The 16122-nt window shown below is 36.2% G+C and overlaps 1 protein-coding gene across 2 annotated transcripts; it reads right to left on the bottom strand.

Annotated features, from left to right (window-relative positions):
* Nucleotides 1-1912: 1912 nt before the first annotated feature.
* On the bottom strand, nucleotides 1913-15254 carry LOC108676483 (cytochrome c oxidase subunit 12, mitochondrial). Of its 2 annotated transcripts, none has more exons than XM_018164563.2 (3): nucleotides 15180-15254; nucleotides 3942-4061; nucleotides 1913-2463 (listed from the first exon to the last, which is right to left on the bottom strand). In XM_018164563.2, exons 2-3 carry the CDS (start codon nucleotides 4013-4015, stop codon nucleotides 2295-2297), a joined length of 243 nt encoding a protein of 80 aa, XP_018020052.1. In that variant the 5' UTR covers nucleotides 4016-4061; nucleotides 15180-15254; the 3' UTR covers nucleotides 1913-2294. The 2 variants fall into 2 exon arrangements, with proteins under 2 accessions (XP_018020052.1, XP_047739872.1); XM_047883916.1 differs by lacking the exon at nucleotides 15180-15254 and adding an exon at nucleotides 15138-15166.
* Nucleotides 15255-16122: the final 868 nt, after the last annotated feature.

Genomic DNA, 16122 nt, shown 5'->3' with positions numbered 1-16122 from the left:
TTGCAAACGTTTTTGCTGTAGGGTAGAAATTGCCCAAACTCAGATATTCGCAAACTATACTCAGCTTTCAATGTGTCAACTTCAAGACGAATTCCACTTTTTTCAAAGCCACTGATCTCACAGTGTTAGCTTTGTACGAATGAACATGTTGATGTCGGAACTGGGCCACCAACAGGGTCGCCCAGTGGTTACAGTTCAGAGTCCCAGGATTGGCGCAGAGAGGCGCGGGTTCGATCCCAGCTCTGTGCGCCAGTTTCTGGTCAGAATCGGCGAGGAGGCCAGGCGGTTAAGCATAGCAGAATTGAAGCAGTGAGTTGCGAGTTCGAGACCGCAAAAGGCTGTGAATGTTCTGCGATGTTAAGAATCGGCGACAGGCCTACGGCCTAATAACGCTGAAACCGCTATTATTATTATATTATTATTATTGACTCGAACAAGACTGATGGCAGCAGCAAACGTTGCCGGTCAGAAAATGAATATAATGCCGGTTAGTTTAATGGAATGCCGGTCAGAAAAATGCATTAAAATATGACATTTCCAAGTCGATAAAAGCTTCCAATTTGTCTTGTATTTATTTATATTCAAAATTTCGTTCAAATCTATTCAATAGTTTGGAAGAAATTCTTTGACCACTGCGAATTTCGGCCTGTTTCGCAATATACGCGTAACTCACGAATGAAGGTGAAATTAAAAAAAAATAACGAGCTAAACGTCACCGTAAGGTTATGATGAAAACGTGTTCCAAGTTTCATTGAGCTGCGTTCATTAGTTTGGGAGATATTTATTATTTATTGATAATTGAATTTGGAGATTGGTCGTGATTCGTAAGATGCCGGCCACGAGTCCGGCCGTAAATTCGTCCGCGACGTCCTGGGTTTCTAGTGCAACAGTTAAAACAGCTGAAAAACATATTGGTTCACTAAATGGGGTTCTATTTATGAAATGCATATTTGTGTTTAACCCTATCTTTTAAAATTGCAGCGTACTAAATTTCAAGTAAGAGGCGTATGTCTGTGGGGGGGGCTAGAAATTCACTAGGGAGCCAAAGAGGGCGCCAGCCTGAAAAAGTTTGGGAACCACTGCTTTAGATAATCACCTCCTCGAGCTTACTGGTGTTTAAAAGGTTCGATTCTCGAATTCTGTAACAACTTTTTTTCATTCCGTTTTGGCTCCAGGATGTTGATTAGGAGATAATAATTTTAGGTAAATTACCAAGCTAATTAAAACCATACCTGTCAAAAATATGAATAATCTAATAAGGGTTGACTTTGATAGAGGTGGATGTTAGATTTTAATGAGGATATTGAAACCCGTCCTAAATTTCGATCAAGTTCAGGACTTGTAAGGTTGGGTTAATTTAGGTTCAGGAACTAATTCAAACTTTCGCACACGAGAAGTCCACAGTAGGGGTTTGATGTGTGTGTAGGAAATGCGTGGTTGGAAGAGAGATAAAAAAAATATAACTCAGTACTCACTGCAGTGAGTGACAGAGAGCGCATTTTCTCGTCGACGATAACTTGAGGTCACGGACAGATGGACGGACATGGCGAGCACAATAGTGCATTTTTTCCATAAATGAGAAAATGCGCTTAAAATGTGAAATAGAAAAAATAATAAAATATCAGGTCATCAGGTTTACAGTACCGAATACACGCATAGATATGAACACAGCTGGATTTTTTTGTAAATCGATAGCAATTCGATAACTATGGGGGTACTAATGTAATCGTGTTTACAATGATCCTAGATATCTTCGCACTTTACATCAGAAATATTATTTAAACATCTTCCCTCATATTTACACGTAAATAGGAAGTATAAGGTTAAAATCGACCGCAGACGAAAAATAATCACGTTACATGCAGTGAAGCTTTAGAGAATACAACTCATCAAGGACAAAAAAACAACGTTCCATAAATTTACATATTTTCAAACCACATGAGCAGAGAAACTACACAGCGCTGTGGGATATAGAGGCTGAAAAAAAGTGGTAAATTTCTATAAGATGAAAGTACCAGATTACAATTGTGTTCATCAATTAATGCTCAGTGAGAAGCCACGTTTCCTAATTAGTTTAGAGCATCAAAATTTGGAAGAGAACCAGTAATAATTTCGACAGCCATATATCCGTTTAGCTATGGGCCCATCGAAAACACTGACATCAAGATGAGCGGCAGCCTTCCAAATCCGACAACACAGAAAAATTAATGAGTAAAGGTCTCTAGTTATTCTCAGATGGCAGTATACAGAAAAATAAATACAGCGATGCGGACGAGAAGAGTTTGGAATTATAATTATATTTTGCAGGGATATGTGCCCTCAGCTCGCTGGGTGTCCCACTTGCTGACCCACTCATTGGGGCAGAGCGACGTGTAGGTCTTCTTGAAGTACTGGCATGGCTCGTAGTCTTCCCCTCGCAGCTTCTGGCAGCGATGGAAGTCAATGTAGCTCTTGTAGCAGTGCCTGCAACACCAGGGAAATACTTTAGTGAAGTCAGCAGTACTTGTAGCAGTGCCTGCAACACCAGGGAAATACCTTTATGGTCGAGCCAACTATAAGGGAAGAGAGGTTTAGGTTTTAAGCCTTCAATAACAACAAAAAGTTAAGTCATTGATTCGACTCATAAAAAAAAGTGCTTCAGGTTGTGCTTGCAATACCTGACAAAGGCTTAGTTTTTGGCTTGACATTCTCCGAGACTTTTGCCAGATAACCGTTTAGTTCTGTTCTGGAAATTGCAAAAAGATTGACAAGTCCTAGCTTCAGCACTGCCTGAGAACTCCACAGTATCTGTGGCTCTCATAGCAGAGATATGTTCTAGTTAATGCCTCGGCAATTATTTTTACACGTGGCTGCTCTTATGTAGACATTAGAAAGAAAATCCTGCATATGTATATATCAGTCTCAGTAATACCTTGGAATGTTATTGGTTTAGGTAAGAATTATATAACTATAACCAGGCTAGTCACAATATTGGATTTTTTCTTCAGCAATGCCACAGAAATATTCTCGTGAATTGTCAGCAACAACACAGAAATATTCTTGTAAATTGTCAGCAACAACACAGAAATATTCTCGTAAATTGTCAGCAACAACACAGAAATATTCTCGTAAATTGTCAGCAACAACACAGAAATATTCTGATGAATTTTCAGCAACAACACAGAAATATTCTCATAAATTGTCAGCAACAACACAGAAATATTCTTATGAATTGTCAGCAACAACACAGAAATATTCTCATAAATTGTCAGCAACACAGAAATATTCTCATAAATGGTCAGCAACTACACAGAAATATTCTTATGAATTGTCAGCAACAACACAGAAATATTCTCATAAATGGTCAGCAACTACACAGAAATATTCTTGTGAATTGTCAGCAACAACACAGAAATATTCTTATGAATTTTCAGCAACAAGACAGAAATATTCTTATGAATTTTCAGCAACAAGACAGAAATATTCTTATGAATTGTCAGCAATAATACAGAAATACTCTCATTAATTGTTATCAAAACTTCAGGAACATGCTTGTTGATTGTCAGCCATGATAGGATAAGAAATAAGATAGCAGTATTTATTTGCACTTGTGTCAGCTTTAGATTCCAGTTGCACTACCGAGAAATTGCTCTAATTTTTTAGGTAACTGGTTGAATTAAAGGAAAAAGCAATTTTTTCCTTGTTTAGTATTGCTCCAGCAGTTTTATTTCACCTAATTTGCACTTGTAATTTTTTTACACAACCTTGAGATTAAAGCAGCCATTACACTTCACACAAGGTCATTTATGATCAACTGCAAACCTATTTCTCAAATTATTCAAATTTACTGCTCAAAGGCATGCTGGGATTCAAGATGAAATTATATTTTCTATATAGCATCAACAATTTAAAAGGCTTAATGATATCCATTATATTTTGCCAAGTAGGAGATGACAACTTACTTGGTTTGGTTCATGTTAGGGTAGCGAGCATCAAATGGTGCGGTCCAGGGCAGCTGTGACTCAGCCGACGACATCTTGGAATGATAGCCTGGTAAGCCTGATGACCAGATTAAGCTTTATCTGCAAAGTGATACACGTGTAAGTAATTTGGTTGCATTAATATATAGTAAGAATGAATACAATGCGTCTCCAATCATGATACACAGATTTTTTTCTAACTTAAGTTATGTGCCTAACCACAAAATGTATGGGATAATTATTTATTGTACGTGTTCATTACATTTGTGTGTAGTAGAAGCTGTATCAAGGATAAAGCAACTCATAGCTGATCAAAGAATGATTATTGGGCCTAACACAATTGATGATTTCACTCCATAATAACTTGGCTTTATTGTATTACTTGAAATAAAAATGATACATTTCTGGATTGATTGTATTACTTGAAATAAAAATGATACATTTCTGTTATGATTGCATTTCTCAAGTTCAGTTGCTTCCAAACTTGCAATGAGTACTACCAGATACTTAATAAAGAACCACAGCACCTGGGCCCAATGTGATAAGACATGTGGTCAAATACATATGTGGTCAATTAAAATGTCAGTCAACTAATTGATAAGATTGGCAATTTAACAGGGTTGCAAACCAATGGTTGCAGAGCTGACTGAAAGTTAGTAAAAATACCAAAAACTAAAAAAAAACTCAACTTCAAAAACTATGTAATGCCATGAATGCTGGTTTATATAGTCAGCTCCAGAATTCTTTTCTGAAAGACAGACCAGACTGAACCATTGAGCTGTAGTTTTTAATAATAAAGCAAAACCTATGCCTGTTGCCCAATTTTCAATTTCAATGGCATTATCTTATGTAATTTCAGAAAATTACATGTGTAGTGATCATTTTCAAACGCGATTTTTTGAAAAAATCATCCAAAAATTTCAGATCATGTCAACTAGATCATGTCAACTAAGAAAACCTGGATGAAGTCACAAAGCAGCTGACACTATGGAATTTAAGAGGGTTAGTATATGAATAGGTATGTATCTAAATGTAAATCTAGTGTCTCCACCGTTTCTAAAGCTATTCAAAGGCAGAAGCATTGTCAAAATCTTCCAAACCTATATATTTCCTATCAGAAGATATGAATTATTAGCAAACATTCGACAGCAGACAGTTGAGAAAAAAACTTTAAATCAGAGAAATGGCCCTCTTTGAAGTTTGACCTTTAATTGGCATAAATGTGAAAGTGCAGACCTCTTTGAAATTGACTGATTAGCAAGCACTACATTGATTGATATCTTGAACAGAAATGGTTCTCTCTTCCGAGTTCAGGCTGGAATTCTAGGAAAGTCCATAAAGTTTGTCATTTTTGGGCTGTTACACTTCCCTTTCCTGCATGTTGTAGCCGGGTGGTTATTCGAGTATATTCTGAGCTGAATTACCACTTCTGAGCTGAGCAGTTATATTCTGAGCTGAAATTACCACTTGCTGCTTGATTGTTATGTTAATGCTAAGGGTTTTTGGTTTTGATTAACTGCTGTGAGTGAGGTTCTTTTATTTGATTTTACTTTTATTGATTATATGTTTTATCTTTTACAGCTCAAATACCTCACTCATGCTCCCAATGTCTGGTTACATTTCATTCCATTTGCAACTGCATCTGTAATCACTGCCCATACTTTAACAATACATCCATATCCAGATGGAAATTTTCATTCACCTAAATTGTTGCCAGAGACTAAAGAACCCGACATAAGCATTCCATAGCGCCGGCAACAACATCATCCACTCCAGACTGTGATTGGTTGGTAGGATAGTGATGTCATCCTATACAGACAGTGATTGGTTGTGGGATTTTGATGTCATCCTATTGAGACTGTGATTGGTTGTGTGATGGCCTGTCCAATATGTTATGTGTTTTAGTTAATTTAATACCCCTCTAGCATTCCACACTGTCTAAGGTTCCTGTCGATAACAACATCACCTTTAACTCATTGTGCTGCGCATGTGTTTATGCCAAACAGGTCATCAGTATTATAACAGATTGGTGGCCAATACTGCTCAGCCTTCACACTTTATTGCCTGAAATATTTATGAAGAGGTATTCCAACCAAATACTATATTGTCAAGATCTTCTGATGAAAATTTTGATGCTTTATGGAATCTTGGAATGTTTATTCATTTTTTGCAGTAGTCTGATTAATTTTGTTACATTTTTTTGATCTAGCTGGAACACATGCTTCATCAAAATGGAGACTCAAAGCTGACACTAATGCTCTGATAACTTAGAATATAATTGCACTCAAAGGTCTTATGAGAAAGATCAAATTAAATTCAGACAGAGTCACAGCATTTTCATTTATGGTTGCATTCAACATCAAAAAGTTTCAGAACAGATGCATTAATGAAGTAATAATGCTGTTACTAAATGCTTAGTGTCATTACTACATTGTCTGAAAGTTAACTGTATAATATTATGTGCCCCAAAAAATATTTTAACTTGATTTGGTTTAAACAACATCCATGCAAATATGCATAATGAGAGATTTGGTAATTGCACCCAATTTGATACTTTACAGCAAGATTAGCAGTCATGAATGCTGTACTTATTAAAATTTAGCTACTAGAAGTTTGATAATTAATTATTTATTGAAAATTGGACATTGCAATTCTATACAGCAATCCCTTGATTAATGCAGTTAATAAATCCCCGAGTTTTACCGTGTTAAGCAAAACCGCGCTAATCAAACTTAAGAATATATGGGAATAATTATAATGAATCCTCAAAAATAGCAAAGGAAAGGAAAATTATGTAGTTTGATAAAAGTGAGCAGTAGATATGGCAGCGATCTTGACCAGTTGAAGGCTAACGAGTAACTAGCCCATTACGCACTGAATTATGTTTCAAAAGTGAAAAAACAATCTGAATTACTTTTCAGATCACGTGCAGTCTTTGTGTTGTACTGGCAGTAGCGGCGCGCCTACTCCATCGAACGTCGTTCGAACAAGTTCAAGTTTGTGACTCTACTGACACACTCGTGGCTAGACTCCAAAAATGTAATTACTCTCAGTAGAAGCTTTTATTTTCTGTGTGACGAATTCGTCACACCAGGGCTTAAAGGGCTAGAGCACCGGCATGGTGCACTTACCGGCGAACGTTGCCGAACTCGATCATTCAAACCGACTCTGTAGTCAGCACGAGTGCCTACAGAACGGGACCTTATCTAAAGAATTATTGGCTGAAATTCATAAAGTAACAACATTTGGCGAATTTTTCCAAAAGTTGTAACAAAAGTAACAACATAAGATCTAATAAGCAAAAAGTACCACTTTTGTTACGAACGTAACACCTCTGGCTAGAGGCGGGAAAATGATGCGTTGTGAAAAAAAAGTCGCGCTAATCAAAACTGGCACCGCGTAGATTAAGGGTAGGTTGCAAAATTTTTTTCCGCGTTAATCAAAACCGCGGTATTCAAAACCGTGCTAATCAAGGGATTGCTGTACTGCAAAATTTTTTGAAAAATCAAATTAGCAAATGCTACCGTCTACCATTATTGCATGCAAATTTTTTTTTCACAACTAGGTTGCAAAAAAACATTCAATATCCTAATTCCTCTTCAACAGTGAAAGATATTTACATTTTATTATTGTCACTCAAATTATGGTTTAATAAACAATCGAGTTGTAATACTTCTCTACCAAAAAGACTGTTAGCCAAACAATTCAATCAATGTTTGGCAGAAAACTAGGATAGAAAAATCTATATTTTTTTCTGAAATATCATGGCTCAAATATCATTTTGGTAGGTTAGAAAATTAAACAGTACCAAATCATACATTTAGGTTTGATAAAAAATTTTGAGGTTTGTGGATGTGTCATTGCACAAAATTTTGAGCTTTTACATTTCAGTACCATAAAATGGAGTTACTTTGACTCCCGGGGTAACTTTGACCACTCTTCATTTTTTTAACAAAAACCCCCAAAACTCAAAAAATATTTGACATGGAAAAACTATTTGACATGGAAAAATTTTGTCAATGGCCATTAAAGGCCTGAGGCTACGTAACACAATAGAAAGATTTGAAAAGTTTGCATATCTAATAGGTTAAAAATGAAAAATGTGACCCATGGAAAAGAGCTATTATTTAAAGCCTGTCAGAGTACCTCTTCCAATCTTTTTATTTTTTGGTAAAATAACTCCAGGTTTTGATGCATTGTAGTAGAACTCTTCTAGTTACATATGCAAATGACAAATTTTAGGAAAGTGTCATAGTTTGCAAATGGGGGCACCACCTCCCAATGGGGGAACTCTGACCACCTAATGGCAGCCGTGATGGGGTAACATAAACCGGCTTAGAAATTAAGTTAAAATCACCATAGGTACCTATATAACATATTTTATATTTGATATATCTATTAATGTTTTTTCTTTATGTTTCAGACTCTACAGAGTCTTATATATGGTAATTTTAACTTAATTTCCAAGCCGCTCAATGTTACCCCGTCACGGCTGCCATTAGGTGGTCACATTTCGCCCATTGGGGGCAGCGCCACCAATTTGCAAACTAGGACACTTTCCTAAAATTTGTCATTTGCATAAGTAACTAGAAGAATTCTACTACAATGCACCAAAACCTGGAGTTATTTTACCAAGAAATAAAATTGATTTTACCACCCAGTCAAAGAAACCCCAAAGTGGGGGGTATCAAAGACCATCACTTTTTTTGAAATGACATTAAAACTATGAGAGGCAGGAGCCAGCAATTTATGGTGAGTGAAGCTTGAGTATAGACCTGTATTTTGCATGTTTCAATTTAAGTTTAACTTATCTAGTAAAAAAATGGCATAATTTTGAAAAAAAGTGGTCAAAGTTATCCCATTTTATGGTACCCCATTTTATGGTACCATACTCCTGTCAAAATATTGGGCACAATGACTGCACTCAAAATGTTTCACCAACCATCAAGTAGTTGGCACCAAGTCAGACTGCAATGTTTTTTTTTTTTTGACAAAAATGTGGAAAAAATTTTCATCACATGCTTAAATACTTTTTAAGTGAAAATAAAATTTCTTGTTGCTATTCCAAGATTAAATTAGCAATATAGCATAATCTGTGACTGTGAGTACCTATGGCTTGGCAAATGAATTCCCAGTTAGGCAAATGAGTTTGCAGCTCAAAAATGACTTTCCAAAGCCTGAAAGTATTTCACAAATAAATAATTGACTTACAGCTCAAAAATACATGAATTCACAGTTTTAAAAATCCAGCCAAGATTCAGAGAGCAGAGGTTTTTCACACTAGCATGGTAGCACCAAACTGGCATGATTCCAATTATGGCTAGGGTAAACGCACCATTTTCCGACATCGTGGGTAATTCCGACACTTCTAAATTTTTTCCTTTATATCAAGATTTGTTTTAGTTCCACGCATGCGTAGATGGTTGAAATAGTGACGTCATACTATTGCGCGCAATATTTCCTCAAAACACTAGGTCTGGTGGGAAAATGTTAAGATCCTCAGAGCAAAAGTCCACGTCACCCAGTGAGAACATCAAAACACGTGTCAAAGTTGATAGTGGACCTTGCTCTACCAAATAGTGACAAACTGTTTGTGTAGAAAGAATATTATGGTTTGAGACTTTTAAATAAGTCTGTGAATATATCAGGAATCCTCCAAGTATACTTGTATTTGCACAGCTAAGAACACACAAATCGTTCCTAGCTGTGTCGTATTCTGATACAGCTCACACAGGGAGTTGGACTTCCAACACAGGGCGTCGGAATTACAAATTAGGGTTTTGAAGCTTTGTCTGAATTAGTCTCTCAATATGCCTGATTCAGTCACACACAGCGTCGGAATTCAGCAATTTTGTAGATTTTAATTCTAAAGTCTTTTAAATAAATATGGCAATAGTTTGTGATGTTTCATCATTGCTGGCGCGTAGTGCGGTGTTTTGAGAGTTTCATAAACCAATCAGAACTCGAGTTGTGCATAGTGATCTTTTTATAGCCATTCATTTTTTGCTAAGTCCTTAAAGTGTCTGAATATGGCGTGTTTACCCTACTTTTATAAATAAAGAAAATCAGAACAAGTTTGATTGTTAGATCACTATCTAGCTATTGCAATAGTGTATCTTTTGCAATAAAAAATAAAAATTACTACTAGGCTTACTTAAGTTTGTTTTTGTCCTTGTATCAACTCCATCTCCATATAGCCTACATTTAGACTTTTCAGTGAATCAACATTGCAATAGAAAATACAAATAGCCGTTATAGCCCTTACAAAAAAACTTTAAAATGAGCACAAACTTTTTTATGAAATGTTTCATGGTAAGACGGAAGTTAGGGTAAATGCAGTATATTCCGACACATTAAGAATGTAGCAAAAAATGAATGGCTATAAAAAATCACCGTATGCACAACTCGAGTTCTGTTTGCTTTACCTCACTCTCAAAACACCGCACTACGCGCCAGCAACAATGAAACGTCACAAACTGTTGCCATATTTATTTAAAAGCCTTTAGAATGCAAACCTACCAAATCCCTATATTCCGACGCTGTGTGTGACTAAATTAGGCACATTGTGAGACTAATTTTGGCTGCGCTTCAAACTCTACTAATTCGTAATTCCAACCCCCTTGTGTTTGAATTCCAATCACTGTGTGAGCTCTACTGGAATATGACACAGCCAGAATTTTTTTTATTTTTAGAATTAGAACACTATTGAATATTGAACACTATGTTATTAGACTTTTAATAAGGAGATATTAAGCTTTTAATTAAGAAAATTTAAATTTTTGCACACAGCTTGGAACGAGCTGTGTGTCCAATTCCAGTTGTGTCAGAATTAGTTTTCATGTGTCTAAATCCGTTTCTGAACTCAATCATCTATTAATTTATTTACCACTCGAAATCAGTAAATACAAATATACTTAAAGGATTCCTAATATATTCACAGACTTGTTCAAAAGTCTCAAACCATAATATTCTTTTTACACACACAGTTTATCACTATCTGGTAGAGCAAGTCAACTATCAACTTTGACAAGGTTTTTCGATGATCTCACTGGTGACGTGCACTGTCTCTCGTTGGATTTCAACATTTTCCCGCCAGATGGCCCAGACCTAGTGTTTTGGCAATAGTTTGGTGCGCAATAGTATGACGTCACTATTTCAACCATAAATGAATGCATGGAATGAAGACAAAGCTTAATATAAAGGAAAAACTAGAGAAGTGCCAGAATTACTCATGATGTCGGAATATACGTACCGCATTTACCCTAGGTAGGGTAAACGCGGTATATTCCGACATCGTGGGTAATTCCGTCACCTCTCTAGTTCTTCCTTTATATTAAGCTTTGTTTTAGTTCCATGCGTTCGTTGATGGTTGAAATGGTGACATCATACATTTGCGCGTCAAACTACTGCCAAAACACTAGGTCTTGGCCATCTAGCGGGAAAATATTGAGATCCAAAGAGAGACAATGCACACTACCCAGTGAGATCATCGAAAAATGTGTCAAATTTGACAGTTGACCTTGCTCTACCAAATAGTGAATAACTGTTTGCATAGGAAGAATATTATGGTTTGAGACTTTTAAATGCGTCTGTGAATATATTAGGAATCCTTTAAGTATACTTGTATTTGCTGATTTCAAGTGGTAAATAAATTAATAGATGATTAAGTTGAGAAATGGATTGAGACACATGAAAACTAATTCCGTCACAACTTGAATTGGACACGCACAGATCGTTCCAAGCTGTGTACAAAAATTAAAATTTGCTTAATTAAAAGCTTAATAGCTGTTATTAATTAAAAGCGTAATCAAGTAGTGTTCAATATTCATTAGTGTTCTAATTCAAAGCCGTGTTGTATTCCAATACAGCTCACCAGGATGGAATTCTAATTTCGAAGGTTCATATATTATTTTGATCCACCAAGACCACTTTTTCGATCCAACATCGTTATTTGAGGCAAAAAATGAACTTCTTAAAGGCTTAAAACACGTACGCTAACTTGCTCAGTTTCTATAAAGTACGTAATCACATGGAAGTTGTATGCCTGCACCTTTCACTCAACAATTAAAATTAGACTTATAAAAAGTATTAGTTAGTTGAAAATTTGTCTCTTAAGTTGACCGCAATGAACTAAACTTCATTAAGTAATCATTAGGCAGAGTTTCTCATCATGCACACTAAACATGCAATATCAGAGTTCAGACGAGCCAAACTACATAACACGTGTGCTAACATGCTACTGAATTGAATAGGTACCTAGCTTCTTTCCCGCTACCGGTGATCTAGCGGGATGATCAATCGTATACTTAATTCTGACTGTAGGTCTCAGTTGTGGGGTTAAGTTATTATGTAGGCAGGATTCCTTATATTTCCCTTCTCTGTCTCTCTCGTGCGGGCGGCCGACGTCCCGTGTAAGCAACCTCTTGTTCGAGTGTCTTCATTTCTGTTGCTTTTCACCTGTCCCTCCTTGTCACTTCGTCTCTTTGAGATGCTAACGCTGCTTCTTTCGAGCCAGCTTCAGCGGGCTGGACATCTGAGACCTTCCGACTCTTGTGGGTGATGAATAAGTGAGACCTTCCACCTCTATGGTTGATGTTCATCTTGACTTTCGGTGCAAGATAGCTAAATAGCTGAAGCGCTAGTAAACATTTGGCCACTAAACTAACTAACTAATTTGTCTTGGTTGTATACAAATTACGAATTAACTAATCGTTTGTATACTTAATGCAAGAGAATGAATAATTATGTTGTTTCTGAAAAACTCTCTGCTTTGCCACTATGCTGACGCTGTGACGCGTAGTGCGGTGTTTTGAGAGTCACATAAAGCAAACGGAACTTGAGTAACGCATACGGTTATTTTTTTATAGTTTTTCATTTCTCAATGCGTCCTTAATGTGACAGAATATACCGCGTTTACCCTAGTATTGACAGAAAAAATTTAAAAATAACAAAATTGTCCCTCATTACCTAGCTATCCATCCTACACTGTTTGACGGTAGAAATACTAATGGTATGGAAAAACTAAAAATGTTTTTAGTTTTAGGTTTTTAGGTGCATTTAATGGTATGGAAAAAAACTAAGGTACTAATGGTATGGAAAAATGGACCTAATATATTCAGATGGGGTAAGACAGGACCAAAATCACTAACAAAGCCCATAGCATCTATACCATGAATAACTAAAAAACCCTAAACCTATCACAAGGTGTAGTTATGCAATGGGATTCTAAGCTACAACTCAGACGTTTTGCATCTAACATAGTTTTCTGTACAGATTAAAAAAAGTGAGCCAGGCTGGGGTAAGAAAGGACCAACATGTAATTCTTATGTTACAAGGTTTTTAATGAAAGTACAAATCTGATATTCAATATTATCAATCTAGAAACACATTATTTGATTAAACAATCACTTGTTACTGTTTTGTGTTGTGGGAAGTCAACTCTAACTGTCTCTAATATCAGTCACATTGAAGTTTTTGTCACGAGAAAGCTTTGTTAAGCATAGTAATAGTGGGTTGGCTTTGGTTCATTGTAGAGCACTGCTAGATGCTTCACGTATATTCCATTAGTGTCATTGTCTGAAAAATTTATCAAATTGGTAATAAAACCAATGGATAATAACTTAAGTGTCAGACATCGTGTGTTTTCTTGCTAACTGCATTTGTGGTGCACTTCTTCAAACATAGCTCATGCCCTCGGCCCCTCTCACAGAGTTGTGATCATAATTATTTATCATGTTTCAGTTTCACACAGTGATTTTTCCGCGAGCCAATCTTGCACATAGTTCTGCAGCTCACTAAGGGGATAGACATCCCTATTTTCTATATCCTTTTGATGCAATTTAAAATAGTGCACTAAATTTCTCTAATTAAAAAAGCTAACAAGTTATAATGAAGTTTGAGCAAAAGATAAAAATTTTGACCAAAATACTCTATGTACTACACAATAATATATTCATATCAAAACTATTTTTGATAAACTGTAGGGTAATAGAGGACCATTTGTGGGGTAAGACAGGACCATTTGTGGGGCAAGACAGGACCATTTGTGGGGCAAGACAGGACCATTTGTGGGGTAAGATAGGACCAGTTGCGTGGTAAAACAGGATCATTTAGTGGTCCCGTCTTACCCCATGTCCGGTCCTTTTTTACCCCATTTTAGAATACATGTCAGGCAGTGATGGTAGCAGGTAGGAATGCCTAGTATGTCTAAAAAGTTGCCTATTACTTGAGGTTATCTGCCTACATCCACAAACCTGGCCAAAAAAATTTTTGTCATTAGACACTAGTCTGGAAAAGTCCTATTTTTGTCTGAAATATCGTGGCTCTAATATCATATAATTTAGGTATGAAATCTCGCGGCTCGAATGTCATAAATTTTTGTTTGATTAAAAAATCGCGGTTTGCACTTTGCAAACATGTCATTTCATAAAATTTTCAACTTCCGCAATCAGCCTTAACCTAGTGGTTTTGCAGTATTTCGACACGCAAATGTATGACGTCACCATTTCAACCATCAATGAACGCATGGAACTAAAACAAAGCTTAATATAAAGGAAAAACTAGAGAAGTGACGGAATTACCTACGATGTCGGAATATACCGCGTTTACCCTATTTTGTGACCCTTCTTTACATAGGTTTTCTTTAAAAATTAGCCAAAAATTCATTATTTGCAGAATAGGCAATAGGGTTGCCACAAACACTGAAATGACAGGCAATGATTGTTCTAACATATTCTTTTGTCAAATTGAATTCAGTGCAATTAGAATGCACCGTGCACGCCATGGGCTGGTCCTTTCTTACCCCATGAAGGCTGCGATCCTGTCTTACCCCATTTGACTATAATTAATCATTACTCATCAATCATCATGCATTATCAAGTAGTTCTATCTATCTACAAGTAATCTATCAAAGATGAAGCCTAGTAATTAAGAACTCTCAAGTCAATAATTATACCTAGGTATACCTATTTATTAAGAATTGTAGCCTTGTAGGTTTTGCCTTTGGATACTTGTAGAACGTTAAGGAGTTTAATTGATAATAGGTAGGTACTTCAAGACTTTAAATAATGCTTATAAGTTATAAATATATGCGCTTCTAGTTTAAGCTGCATGAAAGAAAAAGGACTGCAGTTTACTTAAGTATTGAATCTCATGGTGCTCAAAGAACATAAATCTCACCATTTAATTGAGTTAAACGAAATTAAATTAATCAACTCGTACCTCGTCTGGCTCCGGTGGGTAGAAATTACAGCCAGCCGTTTTTGCCTTGTGTGATGAAACATTTACCCTAATGGAACAATCAAGTATTTATTTCATTTTGAAGTTGAAGATGAAGCATTGAAAAAATAATGTATGATAATTACAAAACGAATACTTCAAATGCACAAATTTTTACTGAGCTAATAACTCTATTCAGTAATGAATGTCAGCGTGCTAAATGATTCAGACGCAAGCTGTATAAGCTTTTCGATAATCATTATGATAATGAAGATGGTGCTTCTTATATGAAGGAGTTTACTTGTCAAGATCAGAGTTGAGTTTCATGACTTGACTGTTTAAGGGAAGAACTACTCATCAGTAATTTGCAAATAATTCGAACGTTATTTTGGATTAATTATGAAGTTTAATGTTTTTAATGCATCATTGTATATGCCTTTAACATTGCGAATTACCTTCATTTGGTTTCTGGACCAATGACAGTGTTCACACCGTGCTTGAGATTCAAGGACACTATTTCAAGTGTGTTATTTCATTAGTTAAAAATAAACCTGCTGATGTCATTGGTGACTTGTGTGCAGGATGTTTAAAATGTTTCTCATTTGATATATTAATCTGTAATTTATCTGCATAATGTGTTATCCTCTTAATTTTATATTTACCATGCGCAGCATACGTTGACACTTCAGAGGGCAGCGTTCCCCGGAAGCTGGTGTGTTCAAAATTCAGTTTCGAAAATTCAAATCGCAGGAACAATATAACCGAAGGAATGAGAGAGCGAAGGAAAATATGAAGCCTTACAACAATTGGGCTAATGGCGGATGGATTCAATAACTTGAAAGCTCGTATTTTGGTGCTAGTCTATAACGCCGCTGCACGAAGCATTTATAATCCAAATGCGTTTTAAAGACTCTCCGGTGGGACTACTTCCAAATTGCGTTGGATG

The sequence above is a fragment of the Hyalella azteca genome, unplaced genomic scaffold (assembly GCF_000764305.2).
Source record: "Hyalella azteca isolate HAZT.00-mixed unplaced genomic scaffold, Hazt_2.0.2 contig14024, whole genome shotgun sequence".
NCBI lineage: Eukaryota > Metazoa > Arthropoda > Malacostraca > Amphipoda > Hyalellidae > Hyalella > Hyalella azteca.
The sequence above is the reverse complement of the archived record's forward strand: the minus strand, read 5'-3'. Positions and strand labels throughout refer to the sequence as shown.